Source organism: Eretmochelys imbricata, chromosome 5 (genome assembly GCF_965152235.1).
Source record: "Eretmochelys imbricata isolate rEreImb1 chromosome 5, rEreImb1.hap1, whole genome shotgun sequence".
Taxonomy (NCBI): domain Eukaryota; kingdom Metazoa; phylum Chordata; order Testudines; family Cheloniidae; genus Eretmochelys; species Eretmochelys imbricata.
The window spans coordinates 129317439-129335159 of record NC_135576.1 but is presented as its reverse complement, the minus strand read 5'-3'; the positions used below and the strand labels follow the sequence as shown (position 1 = coordinate 129335159).

Sequence of the window (17721 nt, the reverse complement as noted above, 5' to 3'; positions counted from 1 at the left end):
ACTTTAATCTCTCATTCTCCCCATCCATAAAATGGGCATAATATTCCATAGCTACCTCCCCAGGGTATGGATTCATTAGTTAATGTTTGTACAGGTCTTTGACCATGTAACACGCTATATAAGTGCCAGGTTGTACTATTACTTTGTCTCCAGGCAACCATCCTAGCGAGGCTTAACTATACCATACCAAGCAGGCACCAATTGAGGTCATCCTTAATTAATTAAACTAAAAAGTGTATTATGTCCATTACCATCAATTCCCTGTTTGCACATGATGCTCACAGTAGGCATTTAATCCTTCTGTGCTCTGATTTCACCTTCTTCTATATTCCGAGCTGCTCCAGCAAGAACTCTTTCTGAGAGCTAAGAAAAAACTGCTGGTGGCTACTTTATGAGAAACTGGTTTTAGTTACACATTTCTTGCAGCAGTTCTTATTAAAAGAGCACCACAGCAAGATTTCCATGAGGGAATAATACATTATGGGTACCTTAATAAAACGTGGTATGCCATGCCTCAGAGGACTGGAAACAGGAAAACGAGCACAAAAAGAACAAGTCATCTGTAAATTTTCTGTACTGTCAAAGAATCTCTGGAAAACTGAATCACATGGTCATTTAAAAAAACCCAGTCAGATAGTCTCAAGCAAAAATTGTGAGGAGCAATGTTTTACTCTTTGTTTGGATCTATGTTCTGTTACCATTTTCAAGTTAAAAGGTCCCAGAGGTCATCTACAGAGCAGGCTTAGGACAGTTTTCAACATGTTTACACTTCCCTCTGCTAGTGAAACCATTCGCCTGCCTTTTGCAGCCTTTCATTCCAACTTTAAAAGTCCAGTACAGAATCTGTGGACCTATCTAGTTGAATTTGCAGGATGTCACAAAAAGATCTGAAGTGCAGGTTGAAGGAGAGGTTTTAATTCAAATCATCTTGTGCAGAGAGAGTAAACAGTGGTGGCGTTACCAGAATCAGGAGCTAGAACAAACAGGGTCGTGTTTGGAGAACACTTCTTCTGATCACTGGCAGGATGCGGGGGGGGGGGGGAAGGGGGGTTAAAACTGGAGTGATTTGCCAAAGGAATCAGAGCTGCAGAAAGTAAACACGGCGAGGACCCACACAAACAGCAGGCTGGCGCTCCTCACCCCTCCTTATCTCCCCTAGCTGGATCTCATTACGGACACTGGAAATCCCATCACTTCACTATTTACACCTCATCTTTTACGAGCCAGCCATCCGTGCCCGGCTCCTTTCCCCCTCCCCTGTCTCTGGAGAGAGGTTCTCCCCTGCTCCAGCGTGTTTCCGAGCAAAAGAACGGAGCTGTACGAGGCGGGGGGGAACCCCACAGATCCCCGAAGGCAGGGAAAGCCGGGGGGGGGGCAGCCAGGAGTTCCCTTCTCCCTGCGCGGGGCGCGGGCAAAGCCTCAAACTGCATCCCACAAACCAGCCAGGAAGGAAGGCAAGCGGGACAGGCGGCTGCCTCCCGGGTCTCCCACATGGGGAGACATCCCACGCCGGGCTGCTACCAGGGGAGCAAGGCGGGTCCCCGCAAGTTAAATCTCCCAGCCCCGGGCAGCGGAAAGTCCCTCGCAACCCAGCCCAGCCCTGTCCCCTTCAGCAGGGACTTTCCCCCGGACCGGAGCCGGGCCGGGCACTTACTTTCCGGTGGAGCTCGCAGCTGGCGGCGGGGTCCCCGCTGGCGGGGCTCGAGCTCCGGCGTGCTCGGGCCAGCAGGAGGAGGCAGCTTTGCACCAGGCAAGCCCAGGCGAGCTGCACCATCGTCGCTCCGAGCCCGGGGACTGGCGAGCCGCGAGCGTTGGCCGGAGGGGAGCGGAGTCACCCCAATACCAGGCCTCCCAGCCCCTGCCCCCTCCCCTTAAAGGGTCCCCGGGCCGCGCGGGAGGGGGGGCTCGCCATGCCGGGACTGGGGGGGAAAGCGGGGCTCTGCAGCGGCAGCAGCGGGGAGCCCTCCCGAGGGGACCGGCCGCTCCTCTCCTCCCCTGCAGGAGGCTGGGCTCAGCTCTGTAGTTCCTGCGGCAGCCCCTGGATGGAGGCACGAAGTCACCCGCTCCGTGCGATTGGCCGCAGGAGGTGCCTAACCCTAAACTCTCCCCCCACCCTACCCAGGGGGGAGGATACGTCTTCCCGGGGCGCGGGCTGCTCCCAGTCCCCTGCCCGGGAGCCTTCGGAGCAGCCTAGTTCCCCTGCAGCCCGCTCCCCGGGGTCTGCCCCCACGCCGGGCAGGGCAGAGAGGGGACTGGGCTGTGGGTCTAATCACCCCCTCGCTCTCCTCTGGCCTTTTCTCCTTCAGTGCCCAGGGACTTTCGGTTAGGGAGTGAGGCCAGGCACTTCCTCGACCTTGGAGGAGTCAGGCAGCGGTAATAATAAGAAAAGGGGAAAGTAAATTCGTGGATTTTAATGCAAGCCAGAGACAATTTCTGCCGCAAGCCCAGCACTTCTGTGTGAGCTACAGCTTCTCAGGAGGTCTTTTAGTTCTAGGACAAGTAAATCAAACTGAAATGCGAGGAAGGGAAATGACAAGGGAATATGTGAGGGAATAAAAACATATGGAAGTGAAAGCAGCGACAAGTTGGTTTGGATTTGATTTAAATTGACACATGCTGCTGGAGAACTTAGGTCTGGATCCTGCAAAATCTAACGCATGTGCTTAATTTTATGCACCATGAGCAACTTTTATGGACTTCATCTGTCCATGCAGGACTGGGATCTAAACACTAAAATAAATTACACCTGACCTGAGATACAGGTGAGAGTTAGAAGAGTTATAAATTAAAAGTGCAATTCGTTTGCAAAATGACAGGTTTCAGAGTAACAGCCGTGTTAGTCTGTATCTGCAAAAAGAAAAGGAGTACTTGTGGCTCCTTAGAGACTAACCAATTTATCTCTAAGGTGCCACAAGTACTCCTTTTCGTTTGCAAAGAACATTCTGAGTTACTCAAACCAAAACATAAAGTGCAAATACAGAACACATATTAGAAGGGTTTAACTCTCCCTGTCTTATGAAGCACTGGACAGGGGTTGGGGAAACTGGATGCAATAAAAGACTGACTCTTTTTGCAAAATTTACAGTAATCTTGCAGAGGATGGGAGTGAAACCTCTCCAAAGCTGCGTGTGTTGGCTGCATTAGATGGGCAAGAGAGAGAACTAAATGCATAAACATCCTTGTGGTGTATTTTTCATATGCAGTATAAATTCAAAGAATTAGGATATAAATAAACTTAATGGTGGGACTTGAAATGTTGGCAGCTCAACAGGGAGAAAAAAGGGCCCAAACCACACTTTTAATCTGACAACAGCAAGAAAATTACAAATTAAGGCTGCTCCTAACCCATGCAGTTGAGCTCTGGTACAGGAGCACAGATGGATGCCAAAGAGTGCTATCCAATAACTGTGCTTTTCATTTCTTTAGTGCCTTCTTAATCTGCAGGAGCTCAAAGCACTAGATGCTAACATTAGGCAGTGTGTAGGTTAGAACCCTGAGAGGAACACCTATGGAATTTTGTGGGATTACAGGGGGCTAATTTTTGTTCCGCAACAGCACCCAGCTGCTGTGGTTGTGAGCAGGCATCTTCAAACCACATCCATCCCTTCACATTTCTGAGGCCCACAGGTACCCATGATGCAAAATGTTCTTCCCCTCCTGGAAAGTATACCTTTATTATGCAAATGTTGTTTTGCAATTTGCCACCTAGACAAAGACTGTGCCATCGCTGATTTACCAATACATGTACCTGCCAACTTCCAGACATAAGTACCACCCAAAAGGGCATGGGCGATGGAGAGCAATGTGGCTTAGTTAGTGCATTGGACTGCAACTCAGCAGACCTTGTTTTTATTCCTGGCTCTGCTGTTGGTCTGCTGGGTGATCTTGGGCAACTCACTTCACCACGCTGTGCCTCAGTTTCCTCATCTATAAAATGGAGATAATGATATTGATCTCCTTTGTAAAGTGCATTGAGATCTACTAATGAAATGCACTAGATATTATTATTACTGCCAAGTTATCCTCTAATGGCTGAACAGGTCACCTGAACAGGAATTCAGCCAGGACTGACATAAGGGGAGCAGAGAGTTCACTGTGAATTTCCCTACACTCAAAGGTTGGGAGGATTTTATTTTAAATTTAACGTAGAATTTCCTGTTTTCTAATGTTGAAGTTTTTTTAAACCAAAAAGTGTTCGTCCAGCTTTCTCCTTTAAATTACAGGATACTTTTTCAGCTGTAACCTCTCATCAATTTGTTTGTCTGGGAATGTTAAGAAATTTACTATACAATTTTATTGGTTGTTGCTAGTAGGAGTCAAGGACAAAGTGAAGTCCCTAATTCACTGACATAACATTGGTTTGCAGGTTGTCTGAAGTGGTTTCCATATCAATGGAACCTGATGATTCTTCCATTGTCTTTTCTCCACTCAACCATTTTTGGCTTGGGATACAGCATAAAGGGAGCCTTTACTTTGGACTCACTCTTGCCCTAAAGACTCCAGATCCAGTTATGAAACCAACCTCTGTCATCATTTTGTGATTTAGAAATACTATGCGCACAGATAAGTTATTCCATTGGCCATGACAGTCCAGTCATCTTCATATGAACAATGTGATCCTTACAAAAAGCTTTATATGGAAGAACCTATTGCATTGTTTTAGCTGTCAAAGTTCAACCATATTTGCTATGACACTGATCAAAAGCGATTAAAATCTCAAAATTTCACGTTGTCAGTAATCTCCAGTTAAAAATGTTGTACTAAAGGTAAGAGCCTGTGTGCCAGGCTCCAGCCAAATGTGAATTAAAGTGGCCAAGTTTCATATCCCTCAACAAGCTTAATAATAGGAACTTTCTGCTAATTATATTGGTACTAATGGAGCCGCTATAATTCCTGTACAACAAAACTCTTGTGACTTAAGCAAATAAAGAAGAAATATAAACATATTTATTTAAAGTTTGGACACCAGCTCACTCCACAACATGCCTTAGCATGTGAAACTATTGTAGGGTAGAGGTGATTGTTCTTTTTTCTTGTTTTATTAGAGACCAAAAAAAGCAAAAAGAAACAAGTCTCTTGCAGGAGTAAATCAGTCAAATTGGGAGGGGGCGGGCTTGGCACTCCCCAAAGCTCCATCCACAAACCGAGTTCCACCCTCCAAGACAACAAAATGCAGTGCCATTCTTAGCAGATGGCACAGACCTTCATAATCCCTCACTTCGTTTTTGCATGCACTGATCAGTAATGCATTAACAATTTTGACATTTTAAATGAACGTTATTAGTCTTTAAAGTTAATGCCCATTTGTGATGAATAGGGGCTGCGACATGTCACTCACTGCTACCGGGTCTTACTCTGTGGTGCCTTGTGCCTGGCACAGTCATTTACTCTAGTGCAACAGTGGATCTAAAATGCTGCCATTCTGATTTGGCAGCAATTTAAACCTACCTCCCACTGATCTCTATAGCTATACTATGTGCAGGGCAAGGGAGAATCAGACTCCTTGTTTCAGGCTGGCTGGAGACTGAGGCAGACATCACTGTATTAGTAACGCTCTGTTCACATTTTTAAGTTTATCTGCACAATAGTAAGAGACAGAGATTTGGGGTGAAATCCTGACCCAACTGAAGTCAAAGGCAAAACTCCCATGGACTTCAACAGGGTTACAATTTCATCCTTTATTTTTGTAATGAATGCTTAGCTCTTGGAGTACAAGGTGGAGGCCTCCAAAAAAAAAAAAAAAAGTACCAGCTCAACAAGCTGCCACAAGCTTGCCCAATTCAGACCTCAAGTTAAGTATGTATTAAGTTTTTCAGTTGTAATTTCCTCCTGAGCTTTGTGGAAGCGTGCACGTGATAAAAAGAACTGTGTGCGTAGGCAATATATAAAATGCATATTACTCTTTCAGCAGATTGTGCTAACCATTAAAAAAAATCAATGTGTTCTTCTGGCAAAGAGCCTTGGTTTTGGCTAGGGATATAATTTACATGCAATATGTAAAGTAATCTCTTCAACAGATCTTATTTTAAAGAACTACTCTTTGGAAGATAACTGGGCATTCATAGGCCTATGAAGAAGAACCAGAGATGTGACATTGGTTAGGCAATTAGGGTTTCAAATACTGTGGCTGTAAACCAATCACTGCTAAGTAAACAGTGTTTCAAACTGATCATCAGCGTTAGCAGCCAGGTGCTAAATACTGTGACAACATTTACCTACCATGGTAGTGACCTTATTAACAATGCCCTCATAGATGATGGGTGGAAAGTCAAGTGTTTCGTAAGCCAGCTCCACATCTGATCTACATGACTGGGTTTGGGAGCAACATGACTTTCACATGCCAGATTGATCAAACTGTACATTGCAAGAATGTCTTGTATGGTGCTGTCTTGCTACTGAATTGGTTAGATAGCTTCTTACATGTGAGACATTTTCAGTCAATTGTGAGTAGAAAGTAGAAAGATAAAATAAACAACAGTACTTACTGGAGCACATGTAACTCACTGGAACACAGGCAAAACAGATCAAAATGCCACTTGCCATATCATTTGAATGGATGTATATTCCAAAGCAACTGATCCATGGTGAATTGCCTGATGGAAAATAAGATAAGAGGTGTGCAAAGGAAATGTTTTAAAGATACTTTCAAACTGTACAACTGTGTCATATTTCAGATAAAAGCCAGAGTTTACTGTCATTAATGGAAACACAGAGGGAAAACCAAAGTTGCTAAGGCCCTGTCTATCCAGGGTTTGTTTATTCTTTTTATCCCTGTATAGCAACCTCGATGACTTCAATGGGACTTAAGCATGTGCTTAAGGGCTTTGCTGAACAAGGATGAACTTAAGCATATGCTTAAATACTTACCTGAATTGGGGCCTGAACTTCCCCCTTAGTGCAAACTGAGACTGTGTCTACACTAGTGTTTTTAACTTGAATTGACGAGGGTCAGTTACCTCAAGGTTACTAACACTTCTGTGTACTTGCTAGTCTAGACTTCACAAATGTGTGTGGAACAGACATTGATGGGGTACCCAGACTGTCATATACAAACGTCTTAGCTAACTTGCGTTAACTGGGTATCAGTTAAGTCATGTTAAAAACCCCGGGGAGCATTGGCATGGAGAGGCTGTGAAAAAGGACATCTGCACTTAGGTCTTATATTATATTATATTCAAATTATTATTATGGTATTATATTCAAATCATATTTATCAGGCTCCACAGGCTAAGTTATGATACAGTCAAAATCAAGCAAAACTAGATGCACAGTGCTGCTTGCATGGCCTGGAAAGCTAAATTTGCTGATTTTTCTATTAAAATAATGAAAGAGATATCATAAAACAGGCACTAAAGGAGGCAAAAGAGCTTTTCTCATTGAGTTGAGAAAAAGTACTCTACTTTATCTGCATTTGAAAGGAAGTTTGCTTAGAAGGATTGATGTGGACTTCAGAGACTCAGAAACACACAGCCCCAATTATGCCTCCAGATAAAAAGGGTTAGTGAACTTTGTAGTATGTTACTGTATGAAAGTGTTAGGTCAGCTGGAAGGGAAATATGGGGAATATATTACAAAGTGAAGTGGTTACATGTAATTATCACGCGTAGTCAGCCAGAAGCTCAAAATAAAGAGGAAAGAGTGGAATGCTGTACTCTAAACACATCTTAATAATAGTAATCTCAATTTGAATGGAGCAGGAAAGCTAAACAAAAATAAATCTCTTAGGCGCTGAAAGGACATGAAGAGAGAGTACAAGACCAGAACAGGGAGCACTGAATTGCATTAACCCCGGCTCTCTAGAAATAACAAAAATGACAGGAGCATTTGGAAGTTCAGGCCGTAAAGAGTTAAAAGTTTTACATCCCCCCTCCCCATCTGAAAATAACACCAAAGGGATTTAATCAAACAACAATTGTTTAGAAAATGAGAGTGAGGAAGAAGTGAAATGCCAAGCCTGATAAAAATGGAGTAATATATTCAGGTATTAATTTTATATATATACATACACACACACACACACTTAAATTAAAGGGCCACTGTCAAAACAAACATCCCAAAGACTTAGCTTTGTTACTAATTTATTATTATTAATAATAAATAGTGAGTTCTTATATAGCACTTTTCATCAGTAGATCTCAAAGCACTCTACCAGGTATCATTATCCCCATTGTACAGATGGAAAAACTGAGACACAGAGAGGCAAAGTGAGTTGCCCATGGTCACCTAGCAGGCTGATGGCAGAGCTGGGAATAGAACCGAGGTCTCCGTATGTTAGTAGTTACATTATTATCCTCTGTGAAGAACTCTGGCGATCCACTGCTTTTGGGAGATGAATACCCTTTCTGCAACAGGAGGGATAACTATACATCCTGTTCTCTGCACTTCCTCCCTCAACTCCCTGCCACTCTGGAAAAATGCATAGGAAACTCAGAGTGGAAACCCATGGAGTTTTCTGTCCCCTAGATGGGAGTAGCCCATGAAGGGGACAATACAGTGTCAGGTGAGTAATTATAAATATTTTAATTATAATAGGCCAGATTCTGAAATCCTTGCTCAGTTTTCACTCAAGTAAATTCCTGAAGACCTCTAGGAAATTTCAGGAGCATTTGCCTGGGAAAGAATTGAGGAGGAAAAAACTAGGGCAGCTGGAAATTTTCCTAATTTCAATTTTTCAGTGAAAAAGAAAGAAAATTTTTTCAAAAAATGTCACAGAAAAATTCATCCTGATTTTTTGACCAAACAGCCAGCTAGCAGGACAGTTTTGAAATTCACAACATTGACAACAAAGAAGGAATGAGTTTTTCATTAATAACGTTTGCATAAAGTTTTCCCGGTTTTTTGACAAGCCATAGCAAAAACTAAGCAAAGATCTCAGGACTCTCTCAAGTAAAAAACAATGATATCATTTGTATGTGTACTGTAATTAGACAAAAAGAAAAGGAGTACTTGTGGCACCTTAGAGACTAACCAATTTATTTGAGCATAAGCTTCGTGAGCTACAGCTCACTTCATCAGATGCAGGTTAGTCTCTAAGGTGCCACAAGTACTCCTTTTCTTTTTGCGAATACAGACTAACACGGCTGTTACTCTGAAACATGTAATTAGACAGTACAGATTGTAATCTCAGGATCATCTCCTCTGGATGAATGGTAAATACAAACAAATGATACCTGACTCCCCCCGACCCACCCCCCCCATATACATTATACCTTGGGTGAAATCCTGGATCCAGCGAAGTCAATGGTAATTTTGCCACTGACTTCCGTGGGGCCAGAATTTCACCCACTGTGCTGATGAGTCACAGTATCCATGGGATTAGTAAAGGAGCCCCTGTGCTCAATCAATTGCCCTGAAGTTGGTCAGTTTTTTTAAACCTCAGATTATTACATGTAATTTTACAGAAAATAAAATAATACTCTCACTTAACAAAAAATAGGTTATCCAAGACGTAATGAGCAACAATTCAGAAGCCTGGAGGGCATTTGACTGTTACCACAAAACTTTCGTACTGAGCTGACCAGTGGCCGCTGTGTAGGCACCACGGATACAAATCTACTCTGAAAACTGATACAAATCATCTTTCTTTGTTCCTGTCATGGAATCATAGAATATCAGGGTTGGAAGGGACCTTAGGAGGTCATCTAGTCCAACGCCCTGTTCAAAGCAGGACCAATCCCCAACTAAATCATCCCAGCCAGGACTTTGTCAAGCCTGGCCTTAAAAACTTCTAAGGAAGGAGATTCCACCACCTCCCTAGGTAACGCATTCCAGTGTTTCACCACCCTCCTAGTGAAAAACGTTTTCCTACTATCCAACCTAAATCTCCCCCACTGCAACTTGAGACCATTACTCCTCGTTCTGTCATCTGCTACCACTGAGAACAGTCTAGATCCATCCTCTTTGGAACCCCCTTTCAGGTAGTTGAAAGCAGTTATCAAACCCCCCTCGTTCTTCTCTTCCGCAGACTAAACAATCCCAGTTCCCTCAGCCTCTCCTCATAAGTCATGTGTTCCAGTCCCCAAATCATTTTTGTTGCCCTCCGCTGGACTCTTTCCAATTTCTCTACATCCTTCTTGTAGTGTGGGGCCCAAAACTGGACACAGTACTCCAGATGAGGCCTCACCAATGTCGAATAGAGGGGAACAATCACGTCCCTCCATCTGCTGGTAATGCCCCTAATTATACATCCCAAAATGCCACTGGCCTTCTTGGCAACAAGGGCACACTGTTGACTCATATCCAGCTTCTTGTCCACTGTAACCCCTAGGTCCTTTTCTGCAGAACTGCTGCCTAGCCATTTGGTCCCTAGCCTGTAGCGGTGCATGGGATTCTTCCGTCCTAAGTGCAGGACTCTGCACTTGTCCATGTTGAACCTCATCAGATTTCTTTTGGCCTAATCCTCTAATTTGTCTAGGGTCCTCTGTATCCTATCCCTACCCTCCAGCGTATCTACCTCTCCTCCCAGTTTAGTGTCATTTGCAAACTTGCTGAGGGTGCAGTCCACACCATCCTCCAGATCATTTATGAAGATCTTGAACAAAACTGGCCCGAGGACCAACCCTTGGGACACTCCACTTGATACCGGCTGCCAACTAGACATAGAGCCATTGATCACTACCCGTTGAGCCCGACAATCTAGCCAACTTTCTAACCACCTTATAGTGCATTCATCCAGCCCATACTACTTTAACTTGGTGACAAGAATACTGTGGGAGACTGTGTCAAAAGCTTTGCTAAAGTCAAGCAATAACACGTCCACTGCTTTCCCTTCATCCACAGAACCAGTAATCTCATCATAGAAGGCGATTAGATTAGTCAGGCATGACCTTCCCTTGGTGAATCCATGCTGACTGTTCCTGATCACTTTCCTCTCATGCAAGTGCTTCAGGATTGATTCTTTGAGGACCTGCTCCATGATTTTTCCAGGGACTGAGGTGAGGCTGACTGGCCTGTAGTTCCCAGGATCCTCCTTCTTCCCTTTTTTAAAGATGGGCACTACATTAGCCTTTTTCCAGTCGTCCTGGACTTCTCCCAATCGCCATGAATTTTCAAAGATAATGGCCAATGGCTCTGCAAGCACATCCGCCAACTCCTTTAGCACTCTTGGATGCGGCGCATCCGGCCCCATGGACTTGTGCTCGTCTAACTTTTCTAAATAGTCCCGAACCACTTCTTTCTCCACAGAGGGCTGGTCACCTCCTCCCCATACTGTGCTGCCCAGTGCACTAGTCTGGGAGCTGACCTTGTTCGTGAAGACAGAGGCAAAAAAAGCATTGAGTACATTAGCTTTTTCCACATCCTCTGTCACTAGGTTGCCTCCCTCATTCAGTAAGGGGCCCACACTTTCCTTGACTTTCTTCTTGTTGCTAACATACCTGAAGAAACCCTTCTTGTTACTCTTAACATCTCTTGCTAGCTGCAACTCCAGGTGTGATTTGGCCTTCCTGATTTCACTCCTGCATGCCCAAGCAATATTTTTATACTCATCCCTGGTCATTTGTCCAATCTTCCACTTCCTGTAAGCTTCTTTTTTGTGTTTAAGATCAGCAAGGATTTCACTGTTAAGCCAAGCTGGTCACCTGCCATATTTACTATTCTTTCTACACATCGGGATGGTTTGTCCCTGTAACCTCAATAAGGATTCTTTAAAATACAGCCAACTCTCCTGGACTCCTTTCCCCCTCATGTTATTCTCCCAGGGGATCCTGCCTATCAGTTCCATGAGGGAGTCAAAGTCTGCTTTACTGAAGTCCAGGGTCCGTATTCTGCTGCTCTCCTTTCTTCCCTGTGTCAGGATCCTGAACGCGACCATCTCATGGTCACTGCCTCCCGGGTTCCCATCCACTTTAGCTTCCCCTACTAATTCTTCCCGGTTTGTGAGCAGCAGGTCAAGAAGAGTTGCCGGAAGAAAGCCTCGTTCACCTCATCCCCCTGGTCCGGTGGTCTACAGCAGACTCCCACCACGACATCACCCTTGTTGCTCATACTTCTAAACTTAATCCAGAGACTCTCTGAACTGGAGCTCTGAGCAGTCATACTGCTCCCTTACATACAATGCAACTCCCCCACCTTTTCTGCCCTGCCTGCCTTCCTGAACAGTTTATATCCATCCATGACAGTACTCCAGTCATGTGAGTTATCCCACCAAGTCTCTGTTATTCCAATCACATCATAATTCCTTGACTGTGCCAGAACTTCCAGTTCTCCCTGCTTGTTTCCCAGGTTTCTTGCATTTGTGTCTAGGTCCTTGAGATAACTCGCTGATCGTCCCTCTTTCTCAGTATGAGGCAGGAGCCCTCCCCTCTCGCGCGCTCCTGCTCATGCTTTCTCCCAGTATCCCACTTCCCCATTTACCTCAGGGCTTTGGTCTCCTTCCCCCGGTGAACCTGTCATTTCATTCAGGGTCTGAATCTGTACTGTTACAGTCAATAAGAGCTTTGCTATTGACATCAGTGGGGCTAAGGATCAAATCATCAAACTCCAAAACGTCTCACAGGAATGGACTTTAGACAGAGTCTCACCCACAACACTCCCTGCTCCCATTGCTCATGGGGTCTAGAATGATGTCGTGTTGCTAAGCAGTGCGAGTGGATGATATAAACCAAGTTGTTGCATCATCAGTGATAGCTTTAAAATAATGAGCTCTTAGGGACAGAGTAGTTTTATGTTCTGATCCAGCGAAGAACTTAAGCACATGCTTAACTTTTAACAGGGGAGCAGTGCCACTGAACTCGATCTCTACCTCCAGTAAGTCAGATACTCTGGATCACAACAAGAAACATGAAAAAAAGAAGGAAGCTGTACCAGCCAGAGCTCTGGGTAATTCATGCTGAATAGCTGTAATAGGATTTAGTGAGAAGTTCTTGGAGAGCCATTTATTCCTCAAGGAGCCATCCTGTGATCTCTCTTTAAGGGTGTAAATGCCGGTGACCTGGCACCCAATTCTTGGCAGCATTGTTCTATTTATCAGCAAGCTTATCTGCTTTTTGCCTGTCCTATGGCCCCAAGACCAACTCTCTCCAGCACTGTCAGTTCTATCCAGCTTCTACTTTGTGACGATAAGCAGGCAGGTCTATGCCTGACAGAGGCAGTGGGGTATCTTCAAGTACGCTAAACTCTACTTGGACGCCTAGTTTATTCAAACATAGTGAAGGCCTTTCTTCTTGGAGGCCACCTACGCAATAATGCTGGGAAGTTTCAAACTATGGGCTTGAGTTATCCACAGGAAAATACTTCTGAACGGGTTTGGTTCTTTTTTAAAGTCGTGGGATAAAACCCATTTTCATATTTGGATAACTTTAAAAGGACCAAGTAGAATTTTACCAAATTTCCCAGACCCACTCCCTTTTAGGCTGAGAACATGCTGGAGAAATTACAGACAAAGGGTGATTATTCTGAAATAGTATAAGCACCTGAAAATGGAGGCATGTGGCCCTTTAACTAGTATTACTGGTAATAGTAAACAACGACTGACACAGTTCCCAAGTGCATGCAGGCTGCTTCACAGACAGTGAAGGAAATAGGCCTTCACCCTGAAGAGCTCCCAGTCAAAGGCCTGGTCCTGCCATTACTACTAGCATGGCTAATCCTCACTCACACAGAAGATTGAGCCTCCTGTTAGTGAGGTCACTAGGAGTTTGGCTATTGACATCAGCAGGAGGCCCATGACTAATCCCATTGAAGTTAATGAAACTACCTGCCTGAGTGAGAGGTCCTCACCTTCCTCAGGCTTTGCAGGGTCCAGCCTTAAGCAGACCACATACCAACAAAGCCTGGGGGTGTGGAGGAAATGTAGGGTGGGATTTTGAAAAGCACTCGGTGTCGGTCTAGCTCTGCTCTCACTGAAGACATTGACAAAGCGCCCACTGACCTAGCTCTGCTCCCACAGAAGGCAACGGTAGAACTCCCACAATGAAAGCAGAGCTAGGCCCACGCTGAGGGCTTTTGAAAACCCTGCCCTCAAACTATGTATTTAGCCCCACGCTGCTCCTCCTTACTGTTTCTTAACCCTTTACCTGGGGTTTCCGCTGTTCTGTTTTAACCCCCGGCCTAGTCTCATCTTTTAGATTTAACCCAATAATGTCCCTCTTCCCCCTCCATGCCTCTGTCTCATGACCCTTCAGAATGGACTAAGCAGGATGGGGTGAAGTGAGCGTGTTTGGTCTAATGGGGTTACAAAATATTCAGAGCAGCAACCCCAGTCTTCTCAGGTGAGAGGAAGCGTCCAGTCCCGGCCCATTAGCAATACGTTCTGATCGAGCGATGGTGCCAGGAGAGGATGGCCAGCCCTTTTGGAGAGTGTATCTCTGGGGAGCACTCAGCAGCTTACTCAGCGCGGGATGCAGCATCGCCCTCACTATAACTGGCCATCGTCAGCAAATCCAGAATGGTTGCCACCAGAAACTGGGACCCAGGGATTTACCATCACACCTGTGGCCCTCCCTTCCAATCTTTTGTGATGTTTTGGCCAAAGCAGATAAGGAGATAGAGCAAGAGGACATCACGCTTCTGAGCAATGCCTGAGAGATGAATCAAAGGGTCTCCTTCGCCTTTATTCCTTCTAACTTTCCCTTTCTGCCTCCTGTCTAATGGGAGTCACGTCATGTCGGCCGGCTAAGAGCCACGCTGAGCAGCCTGATCTTTATTAAAGACTATGGGCCATATCCTCACCCCCATTCCTGGTCCCCCCAGCCAGCTGGTCAGCTAGTAGCACCACAAAACAAAGCTGGAACCGCATGTAGACTTTGCAGAAAACATGCAGGCCTTGAAAGCTAGTAGCATGTGCTCAGCCCTGCAATCGGCCAGCTCTGATGGCTTGTAGAGGGGGCGGTTGGGCCACGGAGGAACCATCCTGGTTCTATGATGACTACCAGCCAACAGAGTACAGGGGCATTAGTATTCTAAATTCTTCTAAAGAGCATTTCCTCTCCTTCAGGTTCTGTCCTTGCTTCGCTGTATTTCTGCCACCCTCACACATGGTCCAAGGGCAACACAAGAGTGATCAGCGTGCATTATGCTGTCCATCTCCAGACTTCTATGGCAATGGAATGAATTGTCATTTGTGCAACTAGTGCATTCAAGTATTTGGAAAAAACTTAAATTACCAAAACTCACCATGAGTCCATGGATTCTGCAGCCAACAATGAGTTTCAGGGGGATAATAACATTTCATCACTGCCTCCGAATTTAATAAAACGTGTCAAAATCTTTTACTTTGTGATGCCGAAACTGCCTTTATAATGCCACACAACACCAGAAGTTTTTTAAAAAGGCAAAGCCATGGAAAACTACAACAAAATCTGCTGTTGACTGATATTGAAGCTTAGCATCTTCTGTCATCTCCCACAGCAGGGAACATTACTGGTTTGGATCACTTTTTCCAGAGACACAAAAGAAACGTTTTGGTTTCTTCTCCTCAGACAGCATGGAAGCATTTGTGGTTTGTTTTGCCTGAATGCCAAGGCTTGGAAGATACATCATGGTATTATTTATTGAAAAACACCAGATAGGGAGGGAGAGATCTCCTGATTTACATATATGTTTGACTGTGTGAATAGCTTGTTAGGGCAAATTATCAATTACACTAAAGACCCCCTGTTATGGGGTGTGGCTAGCCCATTGCGCCCCATGCTGGCTAAGTGTGGCACTGCAGGCACCCTCTCCCTCAGTTTCCTCCTCCCCCAGATTTTCTGTTTCTCCCAGGGTTCACATGGCACAGCCCTCTGGCTGGGTCACTCTGAGTTCAATCCCCTTTCAGGGTAACAAATCCAAACAAAAGAGTCCCAAATAAATAAAAAGGTTCCTCTGCACTCCAGGGGCTTCTTTTCAATCTACCCTCTGGGCCCTGTTCCCAGCCCTTTCTGGGCTACCTTCAAGAGTCTTTCTGACTCTGCAATACAGCACTGGGCCTCCGCTGGCTCCTCTGGATTACTGTTTCAGCCCCTACTGGGTTCTCTTCTTGGCATGCTTCCTCGCTCTGAGATAGGGTACTGGGCCCCAGGCCGCATCCCTTGGAGTCCCCCAACCCTCTGCAGGCTCAGGGCCTTCCACAAGAGCCTACCTGCTCCCTATAGTTCCACTCTCCAAATAAAGCTTTATCAGCCCTCTTTAATGGACACCTGGGCCTTATAACTATCACTTGGCCCTGCTCAGTCCCACCCTCTCAGGCTGGAAGCAGCTAATTCATTATAGCCCAGGTGTGGCGGGGCAGTCCCCTGGTGACGCTTGGCTATACAGAACTCTGGCAGCAATCTTTACTTTTAATCAGTACTCATTACAGTAACCACCACATTACAGTAATCATATTTTAAAATAGTTTTTATGCCTGTAAGTAAGTAGCTTATATACATGGCTTCTATATATGTCAGTCTTCCCTCTACCTGGTGCTTGCTGTCTTAAATCTCAGCCACAGTAGGAAATTTAAATCTAACATGCCCACTTTCAAAACACATCACTAAATGTAGAGTGACTATATTTCTTAAACTCAAAACAGGACGGAGCTGTATCCCCTTTCGCCCCCTGCACAGGTCTCACCAGACCTGTCCTCCCCTCACCACCCACACTGACCCACCGATCCCTGAGCCGCCCATGGCTGGGGCTGACCCCCTGAGTCCCATGCCGCCCACGGCTGGAGCTGGAGTTAACCCCCCAAGCTTTGTGCTGCCCAGGGGAGGGGTCAGCTTAAGGCAATCCTGTCCACCAGCTGCAAATTTCTCTGCTTTCCTGCTGGGGGGCAGCACTGTCTTCAGCTGACCCTGGGGCCTCAGCCGCTGCTCTCCGCTCTGCCTTGCAGCTGGAACAAATACCCCAGTTTTGGTGAATAAGTAGGGATGGCCGGGACAGAGCTGAAAAAGGGGACTGTCCCAGCCAAACTAAATGACCTAAAGCATCGACTCTCCTCAACCTGGGGATCACGAAGAGGTCCGGGGAGATCAGGACCAACTCCCCTTTCTTTAGGGCTAGATGTGGAGCTAGGATGGAGTGGGGTATGTCCCCAAAACATTTCTCAGCTGTATCCTGGGGATCACAGTACAGAAAATGTTGATTTAGAGGGAACTCAGGAAGATATAAACCTGCTCTCTGAGATGGTCACAGAAGAAACGTAAGAGTTAATTTGATGGTAATGATTCTAGTCTGTGTTAAACCATCTAGAAGAAAAACCACCAGCTCACTCATCACAGTCACCTAATATGCCTGTGTTGGAGACCATGACATGGCTCATTTTAGCAGTGACACATTCTTCCTGTGCTGGCACAAAACAAGCTTCCAGACAGTTCTAAAAATGGCCTGCAGGCAGAACCACTGTAACCCAAAACGCAGGGAAGATATTTCACTTCCTCGTGGAGCATGCCAGTGGGTCCCCATAAATTACAAATCAAATACTTCCAGAAAGTTGAGGTCATTGTATACTTTTTCTTAAAGAGCTGGGACCAATAAAAATAGCCACCTCTTGCTTTGTTTTATTTTGTTGTGGGCATTTGAGTTAGATAGTAACAGGTCACTGTCACTTGTGGTCATTGCAGTCACCACAGAACCTTGCCTAATGGGCAAGGTGTTAATGGTTATTACACCCTGCCTCCTGAAATTCCCCCTACTGATCCAATTAGACACAGTTATGTGTTGTCATGTCCTGCCACAAAGGGTGAAGTCCTCCTGGCTCTAACCAACCCTTTCCTTCTCTCTCCCAACCAAATACTCCTAGAAGTTTCCTGCCTTCCTCCT

General features: G+C 45.3%; 1 protein-coding gene across 1 annotated transcript in view; it reads right to left on the bottom strand.

Moving 5' to 3' along the window:
* Positions 1-1774, bottom strand: part of TRABD2A (TraB domain containing 2A) — a 113794-nt gene extending 112020 nt beyond the window's left edge. The window contains exon 1 of the mRNA XM_077816522.1: positions 1655-1774. Within this exon, the coding sequence (XP_077672648.1) occupies positions 1655-1774 (120 nt within the window). The remainder of the gene's footprint in view (positions 1-1654) is intronic.
* Positions 1775-17721: the final 15947 nt, after the last annotated feature.